General features: G+C 45.2%; 1 protein-coding gene across 1 annotated transcript in view; it reads left to right on the top strand.

Moving 5' to 3' along the window:
* LOC118830987 (store-operated calcium entry regulator STIMATE) overlaps positions 1-21,484 on the top strand; it is a 76,127-nt gene extending 54,643 nt beyond the window's left edge. The window contains exons 5-10 of the mRNA XM_036738127.1: positions 4,449-4,561; positions 5,565-5,642; positions 6,720-6,869; positions 8,394-8,504; positions 20,377-20,497; positions 20,749-21,484. Of these exons, the coding sequence (XP_036594022.1) occupies positions 4,449-4,561; positions 5,565-5,642; positions 6,720-6,869; positions 8,394-8,504; positions 20,377-20,497; positions 20,749-20,855 (680 nt within the window). The 3' untranslated portion in view covers positions 20,856-21,484. The remainder of the gene's footprint in view (positions 1-4,448; positions 4,562-5,564; positions 5,643-6,719; positions 6,870-8,393; positions 8,505-20,376; positions 20,498-20,748) is intronic.
* Positions 21,485-22,341: the final 857 nt, after the last annotated feature.

Here is a 22,341-nt window from a genome sequence, read left to right as displayed (position 1 = left end):
TGTGACCATGGCCTGAGTCAAAATAAATTAAATTTGTGTCCTGCCTCAGTCCAGAGAAGCAGAGCAAATGCTGTGCTTCGTTATTTGTCCTTTCTCTTTTTATTCTGTTCTTCCTTCACTCAAGAGAAAGACTGGTTATTTGTACATGATCCCTTTGAAACTCCTTGGTTAGACAACCTTTGTCAAGAGCCCCAAACTCCAGGAAGCCAGTGCATTCAAGACAAAGATGACTCTTGTGATCTTGGCTGGAGCTGGGAGCCTGAGCGCTTCACTGTTCAGCCAAGCTTTCTCTCTGCTATTCCAATACTGGTACTTTGGCTAGTCGGAGACCCTGGTCTTATTTGAGTCTCGCATCTCAATGGGGAGGCAGGCACTGATTGAGGCTGGCAGGGTAGGGTAGGGATGTCTGACCTGCTTTGTCTGTCAGGAAAGGCAAACCCTCCAAATCTACTCTTTCAATCTTCCTTGTGCCAAGACCCTCAGGACAAGAGCAGCAGTGTGGTATGGTAAGAAGAGCAGTGGAAGTCAGAAAGCCTGGATTCAAGTCCTGGCTCCATTACTTACTAGTAATTTGATCTCAGAATGGTTCAGTCATCTTTCTGAGCTTCGTTTTTCCCTGTAAAATGGGTACTCCCTATTTTGCCTCCCTCATGGAGCGTTGAGGATCCCGTGAGATAATGGATTTGAAAGCGCTCTGTAAACTCTATGTAGATGCCCTTTCTAAAGCCCTATGTAGATGCAAGGTCTTGTCCTAGGTGCAGTACCTTCAGACAGGCCCTCAGCTGATCACAGGTTGGCTCCTGCCCCCAGCTCCCTCTTGCTTCCTCACCTGCATATACATAAGTTATTCTCCCTCAGGGTTACAGAGCAGGTTTCCAAGTGCTGCTCACTGTGTTCATTGTATTCCAGTTGAGATTATATAACTAGCTGGCTGTTCTTTTCCAACATAGCTAGAGCCAAGACTGGCCTATTAATTTATTCTTACTAGATAATAGGGATGCTGCTAAGACATGCAGTTGTTAAAAAAACTTCTGGAAGGGGGGGGGCTCTTTTTTTGGTAGTGGGATGTGGGCATGTAGCCCAAACAAACCCTATGCTCTCTCAGCTAGTCAGTCAGTAAACATGAGTGCCTACTTTGTGAAGGTGCCATGCTTAGGGCCGTAAGGGGTAGAAATTAGAGACAACCTGATCATAGAATTTGGAGCTGGAAGATTTAGATTTGTGAGTAAGAGCTGTAGACCATGAGTAAAGAACTGGATAAAAGCCCTGCTTCGAATGCTTAGTTATTGTGTGCTCTTGGGTCATGCAGCCTCGCTTATCTCCTCACTTGTAGAATAGGAAAAAGGAGTCCTGCCTCATGGGGCAGCTCTCAGCACAGGATGAGAGACTACATGTGCAGCAGGGTTTGAAAATTGTCAAGTATGTGAATGTTTACAACTTTGTTGGTAGGATCATTTATGAAAAATGTCTCTGCCTTTGATGTATTTGCATCTGATTAGATAGGGAAATGTATGAATAAAAGGATAACTGGCAGTACTAGGCTGGGTGTTCAGTAGGCTTCAAATGCAGGCTATTGTGGGGCCTGTAAAAGATCCAAATGAGAGGTCTCTGGGCTGAGGCAGTCAGGGAAGTCTTTGTGATTAGACATTGCTGGTAGAAGAGCCTTGGGCATCTAATTGTCATTGACTCTGTTACACCATTTGAAAGGGAAGTGAGTGAGTTGGTGAATAAGGGTCATTACACCCATCATTTCAGGGCCCAGGACATTCATTCTTCCCAGAGGGTAGACTTAGTCCTGGCCCCTGGTTTTGCCCCCCCACCCCCACCCCAGATTGGCCAGGTCTGCCAACATCTCCATCCTGACCCCCCTGATTCTCTGAGGCTAGTTGCTACTCCCGTAGCTCACCTAAGGGTCGTCCCTTGCCTGCTCTTTGGAAGCTTATGGTTTTATCACCATCATTGGCAATAGCAGCAGCAGTAATTTCTGATCAAGTTTACAAAAGCTGCTTTCATAATAGCCAAAGGCCAGGTATTTTACAGATGAGAAAGCTGAGGCGGTCACTGGAGAGTATGGTAGTGTTCGTAGAGCCCTGGACTTGAAGGGAGGAGGACCTGGGATCAGATTCTACTGCAGAACATACATGTTCTCTGTATCACCCTGCTCCAAGGCACAGTGTCTCTGAGATTCCATCTCCCCACCTGCAAAATGGTGATAGGAACAGGTTGTACCTGCCTCACAGAGTGTGATAGATGGGAACTCTTGCTACCTAAGGCCACACAGCACATGAGAGACCCAAGGCTTAAGCTCAAGTCTTCTGACTCCCTGCCCAGTACTCTTTCCATTGCATGCCCTTCTGTATTTACTATCCCAAAACTGAGAAGAAAATAGGTTTGCCTGCTGGGTCTAAGATGGTCTGATGTAAATAAATGGGCATTGTCTGCAGTGTTATCTGAAGATAATAGAAAGCTTGGTTTTCTGGATCCCTACACCACTTCAGTGGAATCAGAGTCAAGAAGTGTTCACTCAGAGGTCCCTCTGGTTTACAGGTTTTGCCTCATTGTGACAGGTAGTGTCCTTAAAGTATCCTAAAAGACTGTGGCTTGGCCATCTTGTGGGTATTTCTGTTATGAAGCCAGGGAATTCATTTCTACCACAGTCAGCTATTTGGAAATAGATAATGGAGGGCAGAAACTTTAAGCAAGTAAGATTTGTTTTTTCTTTTGGTTGAAATGAATTTTTGTACTTGGCTATGGATTAAAAACACACCTATCAGGGTTCAGGAAGCTTTCCTCATAGCTCTGTGTGCCTGAGTCTCAGGAGTCTTGCTTTGTGACTTTGAACAAGCTCCTTTGATTAATAGTTTCCTGGACTTTTTCTAAAATGGGCCAAGGATCATATAAAGATTACTAAAGTCTGTTTAAAAAAAACCCTGGCAGGCATTATACCCTTGTAATTGTTTTAGGCCCAAATGTCTGTTGTCCTTTTTATTAAAGTAGACAGAAAACTTAAGGATGGAAAATTACTGAGTTTGAACACATCAAATGTTCAGATTCTTTTAAGGCTTTCCAGAAAAGGGAATGGTCCTGGTCTCTTAGCCATTACAGCTATCTAAAGGCATTCACTTGTATTTCTGCTCTGTACCCTTGGCACGTTCCATCTAGCAGGGATGGGGGCCTATTGCTCAAATGTCCACAAAGAGGCTGCTTTATAAATAGTGGAATCATGTAATCAAACTGTCATTTTCTTGTTATAGCCAAGTTTTCGTTCTCAAAGCCTGGTCCCCAGAGCAAGTTGTCTGTTTCTGTTGCTTTTCAAGTGGAATCTTGCTTAGGCTGTCTGAATACTCTCTGAGGCTCCTGCCTCTAGGACTAAGCTGCCCAGAGCACAGATCAGGTACTGGCTACAAGGCCAGCTCTGCTAGGCCTGACAGTACCAGTGCCCCAAAGACAGCTGGGCAAAGTGCCTGCCATCTGTTCTCTTGGGGATTCTGAGCACTGCAAATAGCCTGTTTCCTCTATTTGTAACTTAGGATCTGGGTTGATATTCCCAATAGTTACTGGTCTTCTGGAATTCATCTACTTAGGAGGCATTTAATTCAGTGAATAGGGCCTCAGTATGGTCTAGTTCCTCTGAGATAATGTTTGTAAAGCAATTAACTCAGTGCCTGGCACATAAGTAGGCACTTAATAAATCCCTCCCTTCTTCCCTTCCCTCCCTCCTTGAAGGTCCAGGGCTAAATTGATATATTTTCTGTCTTCCACCTTGCCTTGAGAGTTTTTCTCTTCTCCCTCTCAATCCTCCCTTCTAGTTAACTACCTTTTACTTGGGGCCTCTGCTAAGGAGCCAAGTCTAAGCCTGGGAGGTGAGGGGAACTGATTTCTGGCCAAAGGCCCAGGGTGTAGGACAGAGTATTACCTAGGGTCTGATAGTTTCTTTCAGGATTCAGAAAGAGTAAGTTAGTTACAGATGTTCGGATTGAATGTGGCTTGAAACAGTTAACAGTGGGTGAAAAAGATAATCTTATTTAATACAGCTTCTGATGCCAGGCTATTTATTAATGTGCAGCCAAGGACAACAAATCTACTGTTCTGGAGTGCCAACCAGAAATACCTTGGAAACCCCTCCAGGAAAGACAAAAGGAGAAAGCCAACTTAGGCTCCAGATTAGGACATCTCTGGCCCTTCATATATGAAGCACTAGGATCTATTGTTCCCAATAGATGTTGCTATTTCATTAAGTCACATTGAAATCTCTCACATGGGACTCTTGTACTGTGTAGGATTTTACCAAGGAGGCAGTGCGCTGGGAGCAGAGGGCAAAGGAGAGAGAAGTGAGTGTGGGGGAAGGAAGAGGAGATGAACTGGGAGTTGGTTTTGCTTGGGCACTCCTCCATGTTCTTGGGGGAGTGCCCTTTGTGTGTATTTAGTATCTGCCATTGTATTTTCAGGAGACCCACTGCAGTGTGGTGCCTGGGTTGGGCAGTGTGCTCTGTACATCGTGATCATGATGTTTGAGAAAACCATCATCATCATCGTCCTCCTAATACCTCAGTGGAAAAAGGTTTGCATCTTTCTTCCTGCCTCAGGTGGTTCCCTGAGAGCACTGTTGGCCAAGGGAAATGTGTCTGCGAACAAGATAAGCTACCGAGCGCTACCCTTGCTGCAGCTCTGGCTTCACCATCTCTGTGGTTCAGACTTCTGAGCTCCTTAGATGTATCCCCAGATTCAGTCAGACCCAACAGTGGACTCAGATCCCTAGGCTGGGCACGCCCCTCTCAATGCCTGATAGCATCAGGAGAAGTCCTTTTAGGGGAGGTGTTAACTCAGTTTTACTGAAGTGCTTCCTTCTAGATTTTTTAAAGGCTCTTGGTCTAGTGATGTGTACTATTTTCCAAGTAGCTTGACTGGTTTGGTATTCAATGCCTAAACCTACCATTTCATCCACTGTCCCCATCCTGTGACTTGCAGTAGATAGGAGCCTAGTCCTGCCTAGCTGCATGGCTTCTTTCTTGGGATATGTGCCCAGTACTCTAATCTAGCTGAGCATCTAGTGTCAGCATTACTTCCCCATGTGCCAGTGAGAATGGTGGTTTAGTTCTTGGCCTTCATTGCATCATGGCAGCATGTTGTAGACCTTCTGGCACATCCTTCAGGCTGGCCTATTGGGGCAGTCATTGAAAAGAGGTCAACTAAGCCTGTAAAAAGGAGAACCACCAACCAACCTTACATGAATCTAGATGATGGCCTCTGAAGAAGGACCCATGTAACTCCCTCCCATGCTGTGTCCAACACAACTGCTTCTCCTTTACCAGCCTGAGCTAAGCTGCCAGAAAGGTCACTGGTAGCCCATTTGTAATGCTCCTGGTCTGATTTTCTTGTCTCTTCACAAAGCTAACTAGAAACATGGGCCCTGGCTCCAAAAAGCCAACTCTCCTGCTCACCCATCAGTCACTAAGGGTATGACTGGGGAGAAAGCTAGCAGGTCCAGGGGCGTGTTTAGCTGCCTTCTCCCTTTCACACCTCAGACTTTCTGCTGACTAAACTGGACCCTCTTCTCTTCACAGGTAGCTCTTTTGAATCCCATTGAGAACCCTCAGCTGGAACTGGCCATCGTCATGCTGATAGTCCCTTTCTTCGTCAATGTTAGTATGGACAGCTTTTTTCCTCATTTTTCTCTGCTACCTAAAAGATTCTGGGTTGAAAGTTTGAGTCACGTGGATAGTGTCCTCCTCATAGCTCTCCAGTGCTTTTTCTTGTGACTTGTTGTGTATTCACTGTACCACCCCTTAAAGTCTAAATGGGCCTCTGGATGCTTGTCATGCAAGAGCTGGAGTAACCTTTCTATCACTGCCACCCACTCCCCAGAGGGTAAATGTAGGGAATGGAGCTGTGTCAGTGGCCTTTCTTTGGATAATTCACTTGGATTTAGCAGTCTAGTCACTGCTAGGGTGATGAGGTGCCCTGAGAATCTCTAGGCCACAGGCAGTTTTATACAGTGTTGACCCAAAGTCTTCAATTTGTAGCACAGGCTTCTAGCGGAATATTCTTGAGATTCCTTTCTCCTATTAGGATCTCTTCTTGTTGGTCTATCTTTTTGAGATTTCACCTAAACCATCACCAAAATTCTCTATTTGAGAAAGAAATTGAAGTACCAAACGTGGACAAGAGTTAGAAATTAGCAAAAGAAGCACAGAAAGCATCTAGAATGAACAGAAGACTAAATTAGGACATAGTTGCCAGAAATGGGGAGGAGAGGCCAAGGATGTGTGATGGTAGTAGTGGAAACTGTGGACTGGGAGTCAAAGGTCATGAGTTCTGGTCTTGGCTCTGTCGTTACCTTTGTGACCTGGAGCAAGTCACTTCAAAGAGTTCTGGGTTTAGAACGAGAGACCCTGAATTCAGATACTGCCTCTGCCATTTATTGGCTGTGTAACCATGGGCAGGTCACTCAGCCTCTCTGGGCCTCCATTTCCTCATCTGTAAAATGAGGGGGTTGGAGTAGATCTGGGGTCACTTCCAGCTCTAAATCTCTGATCTTGTCATTTCTGCCTCCGTTTTCTCATGTGTTTAAATGAAAAGGACTGGACTCTCAAGGTCTCCTGTATTGTTCTAAATAATCTCTTACAAAAACTTGACAGGGTAAAGAAGTGGGTTGAGAATGTCATGTTTCCAAGTGGCTAACATGCCAAATCATTACGTTTCCCTTCATCCTCCTGCAGGCATTAATGTTTTGGGTTGTGGATAATTTCCTTATGAAAAAGGGAAAGACGAAAGCCAAGCTAGAAGAAAAAGAAGCCAGCTTGGACTCAAGAAATGGAAGCAAAGTCCGATACAGGCGGGCTGCCTCCCATGAAGAGTCAGAGTCTGAAGTAAGTAGCATTTTTAATCGTTCATAAAAGTCCAACGTTGTTGCTCCAGGACTTGCTAGGGCTAGGCTGGCACATCCTCTCTTTTTTTCACACACATTCCCAGTAAGTGCTAAACCATGAGAGTTACTTGTTGAGTAAGCAGCATTGCCTGAAACACAAGACCATCCCCAGCCATTCAGCTGCAGGCTTAGCGACCCTGGCACCTTACTAATTAAGATGGACAGGAAAGGGACTGATCTCTTCTGAAGAATCCAGCAAGGACTTGTCTGGTATTTAGGAATAAATGTGCTTATTCTTTGCATCGTCCCCCAGCTCGGGAATGGTGCGATTAAATCCTCTAGAGACTCTCAAGGCACCTCCTCATCCTAGCAGTGAGTACACTGCCGAGTCCAAGTGAATGGGCTTGGGGAGCAGGGTTGTATGTTGGTCCTGTATAGCCCCATAACTTGGCTCACACGTTCAGAACAGTAGAATTCGGTCAGCACTCCAGCAGACTCCCACAAACTCCTCCTTTACTTTGCCTTGCTTTGGTACATTCTCCAAGCCAGCTGGGTTTCTGGGCTCTTGACCCTCAGGTGACTTTCCCAAGAGTGCAGGGAGAGTGGCAGGTCACACCCTGCTTTGTGGACCCCCCTGAATCCTACGCATAAACGGGTTGTCCCTGGGCTCCAGGTCACCCTGCTCTGCCTAGGAATCAATGGGATTCCAGTAGAGATGGCTGAATCCCAGGGGCTTGCCTGTATTTGAGGGTGGAGGGCCCACGCCTGCGGTTTGCCTACATAAAGATTTATTTCTGTGGCACCCTGCCTTTGATATGGGTCACTTTTTATCTGAGGAGTGGTCTGGGCCTGTGGCTTCCTCAGTAAGGAACCCTTGGTCAATGCAAAAAGATCTGCAGCTGTTCCTGGCATTGGGTACTAAAAGCATAGAGTTATGGCCTGTCATCAGGGGGCTTGAGCCTCCATCCGGGTTACTGCCCGCTGGGCTAACTGCCTCTCTTGGTCAGTCTGCCGCACAAACCCCAAGAGATTCTTCACATCCCCTGGGTCCCCGTCCGGCTGTTTTAGGTCGTTACACTGCAGGGTGAGTTTGTGGTTCTCGGGCTCAGAGGAGTGCCTGGAATTCGAGGCTGGGTCTGCTTGCCAGAGTGACGTTCAGTAGGAGTTGTCCCAGTGCTTGTCTAGTTGGGTTTTTTTTTTTCAGGCTGAGTTAGAAAGGGTGGGTTCAGACCATAGCCCAACTCCCCTTGTTTTAGTACAGATGAAGAAACTGAGGCCACAGGTCCAAGGTCTCTCAGGCGAGTAGTTAAGTAGAAGAGTCAGGATTTGAATCTAGGTCACGTGATGCCAGCCTAGTGAGAATGTTGTGGCTGGTCATGTGTGCTCTTGGGTATAGGGCTGGAGGCTCGATCCTGCACCCTCTTTGGGCAGTCAGAGACATGGGGTGGGTAGAGAGAGCCAAAACCCTGCCACCCCAGGCTTGATCCTGTGACTCAGTGGCCATGCCTTTCCATTTCCAATCCAGATTCTGATGTCTGCTGATGATGAGATGGAAGAGTCAGATGCAGAGGAGGACCTCCGAAGACTGACCACCTTGAAGCCTGTGAAAAAAAAGAAACACCGATTCGGGCTGCCCGTATGACACACTTCCTGGCCTGGGGCCCGGCGGGTCTGGGGGCCACGGTCATTCCTGGATTGTCGGGTTTTCATTCTGCAGTGTCACTTGACCTTTTCCCTCCCTCCTCCTCATCTCTGCCCTTCCTTCTACCCTTTCCTGCCTTCTCTGACACCTGTGAAAGGAACGAGTGCCCTGAAGAGGCCGTGGCAGCGAAGGTTACAATTCAGTTGCACTACAGATACTGACCGAATATGCAACGGAGGTTGGGTTTGGGTTTTCTCCATCCATCCGGCATATCCAGTGTTGTCAGGGACCAAAACTACACCGGTCTTTGTCTGACTCGACAGAGCTGCCGAAGAGGATGAGCATCCGTGTGTGTGCTTGCACCGCATACACACACACACACACACACACACACACACACACTCTCTCTCTCTCTCTCTCTCTCTCTCTCACACACACGCACACACACACACACACACACTCTCTCTCTCTCTCTCTCTCTCTCTCTCTCTCTCTCTCTCTCTCTCTGCAGCTGCCTCCTTTCAGTTCCATGGGGAATGACAGGATGCGTCACTTTTGGAGGAAAAAGTAATCCAGACTGATCAAGTTGGAGCCAGTGTGTTTTCTTACTAAAAAGTGGCTTTTGCAACAATTAATACCTAGAACCCAGGATCGTTTTGTGGTTATGAGCCTTAACCATGTTGATGTCTTTAAGTCTCCGTGTTTGTTTCCTTTAAGGTACCTATGGGATTGATAGGCAGAATGTAGATTTTTTTTTTAAAGTCTTCTCTATCCTATTTGACTTTTATAATTTAAGTTATATTTTCATACTGTTCTATTTAAGGATTCTTTTTTTAACCACCACCAAAAAAAAGAGATGGTCTGTTTACCTTTCAAGTAACATTTAGGTGGGGGAGAAAGGTCAAAAGATTTGCTTCAGAATAATTTAATTATTTCATGACTTTGCAGTTAGGCGGAAGGATAACGAAAGGAGCCAATTCTCAGCTGTAATCACCAGATCCTGTACATGCTACATGTCAACCCCAAGCAATGGGATCACTGTTCTGTCTGGCCAAAGTTCCCACACTTTCTCTGTAGATTTAGGCGACAAGCACCTTACAGTAAAAATGAGGGACTAAGTCCCTGTGGGAATCGACATTCCCAATCCACGTTTCCCATTGTTCTCAAATCTTCCTCCCTTCGAATTCTTCCTTCATTCTCCCCAAATACAAACCTGACTGAAGTTTAAACCCAGATCTCTTCTCAGGCTGCAGAGCTGGCCTGGGGGTCCCACATTGCTAACCTCCCTTGATGCTTTCCTGGATCCCATGTTTGCCACCTATTTTGCATACCCTGATCATTCTCTTCCTAAGCTCCTCCCTCCCAGGTGACCTTCTCTTCCCTATGCTCTTTGATTCTTTTGATTCAGAGGTGAGATGAAGTCCCAGGCATCTTTGGATCTGCAGATAGGAGCTTCCAGGTTTGCTTTTACCATTTTCACAGGGCAGACTCATGTGCTTAGCCAGGCTTCAGGCACTTGGACTCATTTCTTAAATAACAGACCAATTTGCAGAACCTTTTTTACCCTGTGTGGAGCCTCAGGCAGGGAGAAGTAGCAGAGGCATTTGTCACAGCTGAGACACCCAAGTGACACAGTAGGAAGAAATAGCGGAATGACTACTCTGCTCTCCGGATAGCAGCTGTTCCAAGCCTTAAGCCAGACAGATTCACGAATGACAAACAACTCGGAGCTTTTTAAAAGGCATGTTTAAATGTTTTACTTAGACATATTAGGTCTGAATTGTGGTGTGTTCAATAGACTGCTGCTTGGGCTCCCACAGGGACCTCAGAGAATATTGAATGTTTACTCTCACATTCTCTTGCTATTCTGACATTCCTGTTTGTTGACCTATGGGTAACAAGCAAACCTTGATGGAGATTTCCCAGGTGTACTGCTAGGCCTTGTCTGCCAAGCACCCAGCAAGGGACTTGTTCCCAACCCTGACCCAGAGAACTGAGTGGAGCCACTGACCTGTAACTGTGCGTTTACACATCCTCTTTGCAATAAGAAGTGGTTCATTGTTCCTGTGTAATCTGTTCCATCTGAGAGCTTGGTTGCAAAGGGCTGAAAGTGAAGGAGAATCCTGCCCTTTATTCCTTCCCTTATTCTACTCCCCTTCTCCCCCCATGGCTATACAGGCAGCTTCTCCCAGGAGAGGAGAGAAAACAGCTTTTGGGGAAGTGAGTTCCAGTGTTTATATCTGAGTAGTTATCTCTGAAACCCAGAAAAGAGACTCTGTATTCACAGGCACCAGGATTTAGGGAGACTGGAACTGATTTTCCTACCTATAGGAGAGTGACACATGGCCTCTCTTAATACCCTTTTCCCTGACCCTCTTACCTGGTAGTTTGAACAGCACACATACCTACTTTGTTCACTCTGTCCCTTTGGATTCAGAGCACACAGGGTGTCTGATTCTGAGCTTTGTTTTAACCTTGAGCTAAGTCTATACGTCTGTTCCCTATTTTTAAAAGCCTTAATCATGTAACATGTGTTAAAATATGTGTTAACACAGACCTCAGATGATCCAAAGCTCAGTTTGAGCAGTGGTATTCTAGGGAAAAGGAGGGAAGAGGTGGTGAGAATGTGGTATGTTTTTTTCTCTGAAATGTTTTTTAATAAGTGCTTTGAGATCTCTGGATTACAGTCCTGTAGCTGACTAACAGGGTGATATTGTAAGGCCTTGCAAGCCAAAGACTATTTGGGAATGTGGGTTCCCTGATCTCTGAGGATAGGATATAGTGTTTCCTTGAAAGGTGATTGGTTTGTCCAGCATGACTCCACCATTTTTTGACCATACTTTAAACAGGTAGCCTCCAGCTTTCAATGCAGTATCCCAAGAAGACACTGGAAGACAATGGCCAGGGCTTCCTTCTATCCAGGATGTCCTTTCTTTAATAGAATGAGTTCTCTGGAAGCATGCTGTATAAGATACTGCATATGGTATAGCTATTAGCTACAGTGGTGCTCTTCCCCATTCTCATAGATAACGTGAGGGAAGCATTACCCATCATGGTAGTTGGACTTTTTAAGGAGCAAAGTAATGCCGACTGAATTCTTGTTAGTAGCTGGTCCATTGTCCAAGTTTGAATGGTGGTCAGTCCCTTGCATAAAAATTGGATTTAGAGAGTATTGCTCCAAGTGATCCTGGTAACTATGATATATTTGTCACAAACAAGGGGACAAGACTAACATTCATTTGGTGAGATGTGAAAGTAGGTAGCATCGATCTGTCTACAAAGCCTTGTGTAGAAAGGGCCATCTGTGGCTGAGCTTCACTGAGGAAGCTTCAAAGGTCAACCAAACCACATTCCCCATCCTATTTCTCCACTGGATTGTCATGTGTTAATGTCGACGTATCTTGCCTTTTTCTTCAGGGAAAAATAAGAAAGTCTTAGAAGCAAAGCTTCTCCCAGACAGTGCAAACCGGTGCTGTTTGCTGGCACTAGCCCCAGGCACGGCTCGCAGCCAGGCCTCAGAAGGCTCCGTTTGGGAGCTTCCAGAGAACGTGGCCACCAGCGATGCCCACCACTGTGCTTCACTAACCTGCCATCCATGGGGCTTTTTTTTTTTTTGGCAGCAGAATAAACTGAAGGGTGGAGTGGCCCAACTGTACTACGGACTAGGGGAAATTTCTTTAGGAAAGTTTCCAAGCATTCCCAGCAGAAAAACGGAATCATCTGGTTGTACAGAATGTAGCGACTGTCGCTTTTCCAAAGGGATTGTTGTCCTTTGGTGTGGGACCTAGTTCTTAATGGGAGAATAGGTTGAGTTTTGTCTCATTTGGTTTGGGGTTATTGTTATCTGAAGCTTGGGTTCTCAAGAGGTTTTATTTGAGCTTTCTTTTGATGAGTAAATTAGGGGTTGGACCTTTGTGTGAGCAAAAAAAACCGCCATAGAATACTGCTGCATTCAATGGTATTGTCCAATCACTGGTGTTACATTTTAAAAAAAAAAAAAAAGCAAATTTTTTTAAGTGTAAGGGAAGATAATGTACTTACATTGTATAATGGTTTACAATAAAGTTTGACACCTTATTACCAATTTTTTAAAAAAGATTTTCATTGTGTGTTCTTGTTAGGGTTCAACTGCAGGTATGGCAGAAGGCATTGAATGTCAGAGCCAGAAGGGGATCCCAGAAAATGCCTAATCCAGGCCCTTCCTTATACAGAGAGGAGAAACAGGCCTGAAGAGGGACTGACTCCCAGTTATGTTTCTGGCTGAGTCAAGGACCAACTGCACAGTCAGCAAAGGGAGCCTAAGGGGCTGATGGGAGATTCCCAGAAAACTCATGGCACTAGGAGAGAAGGGAAAGGATGTCATTGTCTCTTATATCAGCTCTCTTTTATGGAGCTGAAGAATTGGCTCTTCCAAGGAATGGATTACATTAACGAGTTAGGAAGCAAAGGAATGCTAAGAGAAGCCATCTCTGAAACCCCATGGAAGTATTCCTACGTAGATGGAAAAGACAGGAGCCACCCTTTGCCAAGTGGGATGGACTGAGTGTCAGTTTCATATTACAGTCAAGAATTAATCACCTGCCCAAAGTTACCCCGCAAACTCTTGCCCTTGGGCTCGAGCCTGGGGGTGGGGGAGGGGAGAACAGTGCCACAGAGGCTTTCTCCAAGGCACCGTGGAATGTCCTCTTACCCTCTGGAGAAAACATTCAATCTTTATTTTATTTTTAGTTTTCAACATTTGCCTTTTTAAGATTCCAAGTTCTAAATATTCCCCCCCCCCCAAGACAGCATGCAATCTGATATAGGCTATACACGTGTGATCATATTAAACATATTTCCACATTAGTCATGTTGGAAAAGAAGAATCAGAACAAAAGGGGATGACCATGAGAAAGAAAAAACAACAAAAAACAAAGTGGTCTGCTTCGATCGGCATTCAGACTCCACAGTTCTTTCTCTGGATGGGGATGGCATTTTCCATCGTGAGTCTTTTAGAATTGTTTTAGATTATTGCATTGCTCGGAAGAGCTAAGTCTAACGAAGTCAGTCATCAAACAATACTGTTACTGTGTACGATGTTCTCCTGGTTCTGCTCACTTCATTCAGCATCAGTTCATGCAAGTCTTTCCAGGTTTCTCTGAAATCTGCCTGCTCGTCGTTTCTTAGAGCACAATAGTATTCTATTACATTCATGTACCACATCTTGTTCAGCCATTTCCCAGTTGATGAGTATCCCCTCAATTTCAACTTCTTTGCCACCACAAAGAGCTGCTAGAAATAGAAAACAGTCTTAAACCCAAGTGGGCCAGCACCCCAGCCCTACACAACAATATGTAAGATCCTTGAACTTGGACGGAGTTTCTTCAGCCTGGAACCTCAATTGGCCCTGGGTAGACTAGGGAGGGGCTGGGTGAAAAGAAGTTAAATTGGTGGTGTGTCAAAGCTATATCTAAGAGAACTGTCCCTTGGATTTAATGCCATCTTTTCGGAATTTCTATCATACCCATTCTTCATGGATAAATTTCAAAGTAGATTCTCCAAGCTGCAAGGGACCTCAGCAATCGTCACAGTCTCCCCCATACCTCACTCTAAATTCCTGATGTGGGGTGCACCCTGCTTGAAGACCTACTAATCGAGAGCTCACTATTAATGACCACAAATTAAGGAAGTTTGTGAGCAATCCCAATAGTAAGTTAGCTTCCCAGTTCAGCACTCTTTAAATGTGTGGTACAAAGGAAGGCAAGAGATTAACATGGGCTGGAATATCCAGAGACGACGTCCTGGAGGCTGAGATAGGGTTTGATAAGGGCCCTGAAGGGTAGGAAGGATGTGGGTAATTCTAGAGATTGGGAGACAGTCCACACCCTGCCTCAGAGGGTCACTGCTAATCCTAAAGGCTCATGATTGGTGGCAAAGCCAGAACTAGAACCTAAGGTGTGCTTGGTAATTTGGTAATTGTGGGTGAGGATGATCATTAGAGACCCAAATAGAAAAGCCATCATCCACTTCTCTGAGTATCTTGCCTTCTCCAACAGGTGGCTGGAAAGTCAGAGAATACAGGACCCCAAGATAGATTGGCCGTCAATCCCTCCTCTGAGTCCCCATCCCCCCAACCATGGAGAAAGTGCTTTGAAATTTGTATTTTTTTTTTCCTCAGAGGAAACTGGGCTACAATGGGTGGGGAAGAAAAACCATGGTATTCAGCTCCTCGGGGTTTCTTCCCTTTCCTACACACACACGCCACACACACACGCAACACACACAAACCATGGTATTCAGCTCCTCGGGGTTTCTTCCCTTTCCTACACACACACACGCAACACACACAAAAACTTTCACATCTACAGACAAACATCTCAGGAGCCTAAGCCTCAGCTATAAATAAAACATCTTGCTCCGCAGGGACTGGGGTCCCCCCCAGCTGTTGCTTCTCATCAAGGCGTCGGGGTCCTAGCTGGCCAGACCCCCAGTCATCTCTAAGAATAAACTCGGGACCCAAGCAGCCTGTGTGGACTTGACTCACGGGGGGAGCCGGGCCAGGAAAGTGACTTCACAGGGATGGGCTGGCTATATAAGCCCCCATGAGCCCAGCTCTGCTTAGATCACTGTAAACAAGGACACTTAACACAGCTCTCAGTCCAAGAGGAGAGAGCCAGACTGCTTTGCTGCTGGTGCCCACACATATCCAACTTCCAGCAATGTCCCAGGTAGGCAAAGACCCAAAGTTGACCACAGCCATCCACTGCCTCCAATAAGGAAATATTTCCTTTCCTGAGGCTGTGGGAGAAGGGTGGGGGGAATAAGTGGTAAAAAATGTGAAGTCTGCTGGGAGGGAAGGTGTGAACAGCTGGCTGGAAAGTGAAAGAACGCAAGACTGCTGGGAAAACTTGGTTGTTTTTGTGGGTTGGGGAACTAGTGTGTGTAGCTGTGTACTGGTGTATCTGAGTATGTTCATATGTATATAAGGGGAGAGATTTGGTCCTCCTTCCCCTCAGCCTTACCTGAATCCTCCCTCCCTGTATGTCCGTGTACTTAAATGATCAGGATTTGTAGCTAATATAGTAAGATTGTGGGGAATGGACGGATGGTGGATAAGTGGGTAACTGTGGACAGTTACTGTCTCTCTGTCTCTGTCTCTGTTCTGTGGCTGGGAGATAGCTGAGCATATGGTGGGAAGCATCACACCATATAGCTGGATCCACTCCTACCTCTCCGAATAGGAAGTAGATGCCTCTTTCCTCCACCCTTCTCTAGTCCCAGGTATCAGTCCTGAAATCTCCAGGTTTCCCTACACAAGCAAAGATTCCAGCCAGTACAATACAAAAAAGATTTTTTATTAAGCATCCAATGATGTACACTTAACCAGATACTGTGCTAAGACCTGGGGATACAAATGAGAGAAAGAAAGACAGCCACCCTATACAGCCCACCTCAAACCAGCTACAGAGAAGGGAAAGAGCCCAGCCCAGATTGTGATCATAGGAAAAGAATCAGAGCTCAAATGGATTGTAGAGACCATATAGAGACTAACCTCATTGTATAAAGAAAAAAAAAACCAGCCTCAGGGAGAATGATCTTCACATTGAGAGCCAGAAGGGACCTTGGAATACATCGAATCCAGAGATATTAAGACACATGATTTCAGAGTTACAGTCAAAATGGGGGCAGAACCTAGAGTCTTCTGCCTCAGCTTGCCTTAATTAACGACTTCTGCCCATTCCCAGTCATGGCTTGAACCTTCTGAATTTGAGTAGGAATTTCTCAAACCTTCATTCAATGCCTTTACAAGTCCTGGTCACCGCTCTACCAAGTGCAGGCCCTGTCTCATCTAAAAATCGGGCTTGGACTGTTGTTCAGTCATTTTTTCAGTCATGTCTGACTCTTCCATGACCCTATTTGGAGTTTTCTTGGCAAAGATGCTGGAGCGATTTGACATTTCCTTCTCCAGTTCATTTTACAGATGACAAAACTGAGGCAAATAGGGTTAAGTGACTTGCCCAGGGCACACCTGCTAGTAAGTGTCTGAGACTGGATTTGACCTCAGGTCCAGTGCCCCATCTACTGCACCAACTAGCAGCCCCAGGGTTGACTAGGTGATCTTAAAAGTTCTTTCCAATTCTAAATCCATGTTCCTATGATTACCTCTTACCTGAACTATTGCTACACCCTTCTCCCTGGTCTCACTTCCCCCAGTCTTACCTCCACTCTAATCCATCTTTCACACACATGTCAAAATAATCTTTCTAAAGCATATGCTTTGTCATGTTACTCTTTGTTCAAAAAGCTTCAGGATGTTCCTACTCACTGCCTCCAGGACCAAATGCAAATCTCTCCACTAGGCGTGTGGGTTCTTCCAGAGTCTGGCTCCAGACTACCTCTTCAGCCTTATTTCATGTCTCTCCCCTTCACATTTTCCAGGTTCCAGCAAAACTGGATGCCTGACTTCTGGATAATCTTATCCAGCCCCCACCCACTTCCTGCATTTGGAGGACACTTTTGTCCCTGCAACCCAATGCTACTTTCTCATCTCTGCCCATTGAAATCCTTTTCTTTCTTCAAGACCCATCTTAGGTGCAACCTCCTCCAAGGAGCCTTCCCTAATTCTCTCCCCTTCCCTCCCCTGATGAACTATTCCCCCTCAAATTTTGCTCACTCTTTGAATGTATCTCTTATCTCCCCCCGTCTCACTCTTAGCTTTTCTACTGGTCATGTACCTGTCATATTCATCCTTTATACTGTAAGCAGCTCTCTGGTGAAAAGTACCTGTTGTACACTCTATCAGTGTTGAATTAGGAAGCCAACCATCACTCAGGCGCCATATGGACCAACTATTTCTGAGGAGCAGAGGAGAAGAGAGGAGAAGGGCCCAGGGTGGGGGCCTTGGGGACAAATGGACCAGCCCCGTGGAGAGAGAGGTTCAGCCCAGCCATTGAGATTGGAACCTGCAGCCAAGGCAGGAGTTTTAGGGAGTCACTGGCCCCTGGTCCCTTACCCAACACCAGGGACCAGAGCCCTTGAACACTTAGCCATAGAACCTGGCCACTGGAGGTCCAGAGTTACCCTTGACCGCCTAGACACCCCATCCCTCCTAGGGATAGATGCAGGTGAGGAGAGAACTTCTGAGGACAGAAAAAGGTGGCTTTACCATACATCAGCATGACTCAGACTCTCAATGAAGTCGCTCACAAAATGTCCTTGGGCTTCTATGACAAACCAGACAGGCAGGAGGGGTGTTTGGAAACAGGCACTCAGGAGCTCTATATCAGACCCATTGGGTTAGACACCTACACCATCTGGCTGGCTTACTGAATGAGAGTTGGCCCAGGAGCCCCCTCCAGCCACATGCCCAAGCAGGCCTGGCTAGGGAATTCTAGCCTCTTGGAACAGGAAGATTCTTGGCCTCCTTTAATCTACCAGTCAACAGGTCTCTGGGTCCTGAGTCCCTGTGTTCAATCAACAAGCACTTATTAGAAGCATTATTCCCCAATTAATAAATGGCCACATGATATAAATAAGCAGTTTTCAGAGGAAGAAATCTGAGCTATCGATAGCCATGTGAAAAATATCCTTAACACTAATAATTAGAGAAATCTAGTTATTATTGAATATTTTATTAACTAATTAATGAGAATTAAATAAATAATGAAATAATTGAAATTAAATCTAATTATTAAGCTAAAACAGCTCTGACTCATCAGACTGGCAAAGCTGACACAACGTGAAAATGACAAATGCAGGAGGGGCTATGGGAAAACATACGTTAGCGACGCACCATTGGCAGAATTGTCAACTGTTCCAACCATTCTAGAAAACAATTTTGTAACTATGCCCCCAAAGATATCAAACTGTGCATCCCTTTTGACAGTGAGACCACTAAGGAGATTTATACTAAGGAGATCAAAGAAAGAGGAAAAGAATCTCTTTTCAAAATTACGAAATTACAGCAGCTTTTCGTGGTGGCAACTTAGGGGGCGTTCGTCAATCGGAGAATGGCCGGATAAGTAGTGGCATGTAAGTGTGATGGAGTATCATTGTGCTTTAAAAAATGGATGAGAGGGATGGTTTTAGAGAAACCTTTGGACAACTTTGAAAACCTCAGGAATTCTGATCAGCATCCATGATCCATCACAATTCCAAAGGACTCATGAAGAAAGGTGTTAACATGCCTACAGAGAGAGGGGGGATGGATTCATAGTGCAGATTGAGAAGAGTTTTCTTTTTTTTTTTTTTTTGGCCATGACCAATTTGGGTATTTGTTTTGTTTGACTATACAGATAGTTTGTACCAGAGGTTTTGTTTTTCTTTCTTGTGGGGGCTGGGGAAAGGCGGAGTTGGGAGGGAGAGAACTCAGATCTGAAAATAAAATAAAACTGAATTTTAAGAAAAAGCAAAACCAGAAACAAACATTTATTAGGTGCCTGGTAATCCAATGATACTGCTAACTAGTACTGTGTAACATTTTGAAGTTTGCAAAGCACTTTCCATGTTATTTCATTTGATGTTCACAACTGCCCAGTGAGGAGATACTGTTATTATCCCCATCTTACAGATAAAACAGGCTGAGAAGGTTAAATGCCTTGTCTGGGGTCACACAGCTTATAAATGTCGTGGGCAAAATTTGAACTCGGGTCTTCCTGACTCCAAGTCAGGTGCTTTACCCATGGAACCGCTTAGCAAGGCAAAAACAGTCTCTCCCCTAAAGGAGCACACATTCTAATGAGGGGGACAACTTGTAAATAATTAGATGGTGGTTGTGGTTCAGTCAGTCTCTTTGGGGTTTTCTTGACCAAGATACTGGAGTGGTTTGCCATTTCCTTATCTAGCCTTTTTTTTTTTAGATGAGTTTAGATGAGTTAAGTGACTTTTTTTTTTTAGATGAGTTTAGATGAGTTAAGTGCCCAGGGGTCATGCAGCTAGTAAGGGTCTGAGGCCAGATTTGAACTCAGGCACTCTATTCACCCAGCTGCCCCCCAAATAACTAGATACAAACACAATGTATACAGAGTAGAGTGACGTGGAAAAAAAAACCCAAAAGAATAGAATATATGGACCCTGCCTTCAGAGTGCTCTTAGGCTTTAGAGGAAGAAGAGGGGAAAACAATTTTGTGCTGTGATCTAAGGAGCTCCGAGTCTGGGGGAAGCAGGGGACTTGCCTCTGGGCACTCCCAGTCTTGGGAGAGACACGAGAAGTACATAAAGACCCTACCCTCATGAAGGTCACTGTAAAAAAGAGCTGACGTAAATGTAACCCATGACTCCTAACTAAATCTCTGCACTCCAATGGACTGGTTTCAATCTTGTAGGCTTCTTAATCATAACACTCTGTATAGTTCATTTCGTTCTCATCTAGGGCTTTCCTTGGGCACATTAGAAAATGGCTTATTTTGCCTAGAGGCATAAAGGTAAAGAACATTGGGCCTGGAATCAGAGAGAGGGAGAGGCAGAGACCTGAGTTCAAATTTGACCTTAGATACTTATTAGCTGTGTGACCCGGGACAAGTCACTTACTCTCTGTTTGCCATAATTTCTCCAACTGTAAAACGAGGGTAGTAATAGCACCTACCTCCTAGAGTTATTGTGAGGATCAAATAAAATTTACTTAGCACAGTGCCTGGCACATAGTAGGGGATTAATAAATGCTTGTCTTTTTTTTTTTTTTTGCTCAGATTCAACTATTTTGATCAAATGCAAATATTCAGGCTAACAAAAAATCAAATATAAGACAGGTTTTATGAATCCAAGTATCTGTGTGTAGCCTCTTGCTTCATTTAAAAGGAATTCCCAAAGAACTAACTCTGGTGTCTGAGGAAGTCATTATGTCTGACATAATGTAAGATTCAGTTTTCTTTCCTTTTGGCATTCTTAGGAAGCCCCCATCAAAAAGAAACGACCTCCCATGAAGGAAGAGGACCTGAAGGGAGCCCGAGCTACTCTCACTAAGAACCAAGAGATCAAATCCAAGACCTACCAGGTCATGCGAGAATGTGGTAAGCTTCCGTGTGTGAAGGTGTGTACACACGTCAAGAACCCTGGAAGGGAGGGAGTCGGTCAGTGCTGGGAGAAAGTGGGGAGGAGCCAATAGAAAGCGTGTCCAAGGATCGAGGAAGAGGGAAGATCGTTCCCTGCCCTTGGAGTCTCTTCCCACTTGGAACAACCAGCCAGGCCTGGCTCCCTGAGTGCTTGGGGATCTGTTAGGGACCCCCTTACTCACTTCTTTCCCACTCTCTTCTTCCTAAAGAGGAAGCTGGTTCAACCGCCCCATCTGTGTTCAGCCGAAGTCGGACAGGAGGAGAGACTGTCTTCGAGAAGCCCAAGTCTGGACCCCCCAAGAGTGTCTTTGGCTAAGGAATTCCATGCTGCTTCCTGGCCCTGTTCATCTTCACCCCACCTCACATATGAGCCCCAGCACCAGCCCTGACACGGACAGCAAAACAGACGCCCCCTTTTTTTAAAGAATTTTTTTTAATACCTAAAATGTCCAGTGCTTTTTTCCTTGAAGTACAGGGTCCAGGAGCTGGGCTCTGGATCCAGGGTCTTAGTCTCCTACTTCCCGTGATTGCCCACGATGGACCCCACAGACACAAGTATGTGTGAAAACCTTTGAATCATCAATAAATTAAACTTATCACAGCTGTTTGGGGGCACTGTTCTCTCCTGCTCTTGGTCCAGACCCAGGTTGTGGTCCAAGAGCCAGGATAGTAGGGGAGGCTTCAGACATGGGCAGATCTCTTTACAAGGAAATCTATTGCCACTGCTTGGCCCAAGCCCCAGCCCCTTCCCTCCTCTCCCTCCAAATCATCAACTTTCTCCTCCATAAGTTGTTATAGAATCCCCTGCCATATACAGAGTTCAGGCCACCTTGGCGGAGTCTGCACAGAGAAGGTGACACAAGCCCTCCCCCCAGCGGCTCCCAATCTGGCTACAAAGAAAAGACTCACGTCTGACAGCACAATAAAGGATAAATTGATGTGTGAGATTGTTGGTATGGTGAGGGCACTTGATTTTGCCGCCTTTTTACTTACTTATTTTAGTTTTCAACATTTACTTTTAAAAGTTTTTGAGTTCTAAATTTTTCCTCCTCCCTCCCTCCCTCCTCCCCTCCCCAAGATGGTGTGCAATGTGATATAGGCTCTATTTATGTATTCATATTAAACATATTTCCATACTAGTCATGTTGTGAAGAAGAATCAGAACCATAGGCAATAGCCACAAGAAAGACAAAAACAAAAAAAAAAGAGAGAATAGTATGCTTTGATCTGCATTCAGACTCCACAGTTCTTTCTCTGGATGTGTATAGCATCATGAGTCTTTTGCAATTGTCTTAGATCATTGCATTGCTGAGAAGAGCTAAGTCTAAAGTCAGTCATTGCACACCGTGACTGTTACTGTGTACAGCGTTCTCCTGGTTCTGCTCACTTCACTCAGCGTCAGTTCATGTCAGTCTTTCCAGGTTTTTCTGAAGTCCACCTGCTCCTCATTTCTTGTAACACAATAGTATTCCGTTACATTCGTATGCTACAACTTGTTCAGCCGTTCCCTGATTGATGGGCATCCCCTCAATTTCTGATTCTTTACTACCACAAAAAGAGCTGCTATAAGTATTTTTAGGGAGGGCATTTGGATCTTAAAAGAGGGAGGGATCCCTGGGTTGAGGAGATTACTGGGGAAGCAGTATTTCAGTGAAGCCTTGATAGTAAAGATTAGGGTTAGGGGAGAACGAGGAACAGAGTAAGAAAAGGCGTGGGAGTCAGAATAAGCCTGGAATGTTGTGGGGAGCTTTGAGGACATTGTCCTGGCTGGAGTAAAGGATTTTGTGTAGGAGAAACATAAG

The sequence above is a fragment of the Trichosurus vulpecula genome, chromosome 9 (genome assembly GCF_011100635.1).
Source record: "Trichosurus vulpecula isolate mTriVul1 chromosome 9, mTriVul1.pri, whole genome shotgun sequence".
Lineage (NCBI taxonomy): Eukaryota > Metazoa > Chordata > Mammalia > Diprotodontia > Phalangeridae > Trichosurus > Trichosurus vulpecula.
Note: the sequence above shows the minus strand (reverse complement) of the source record. Positions and strands in the feature narration are given on the sequence as shown.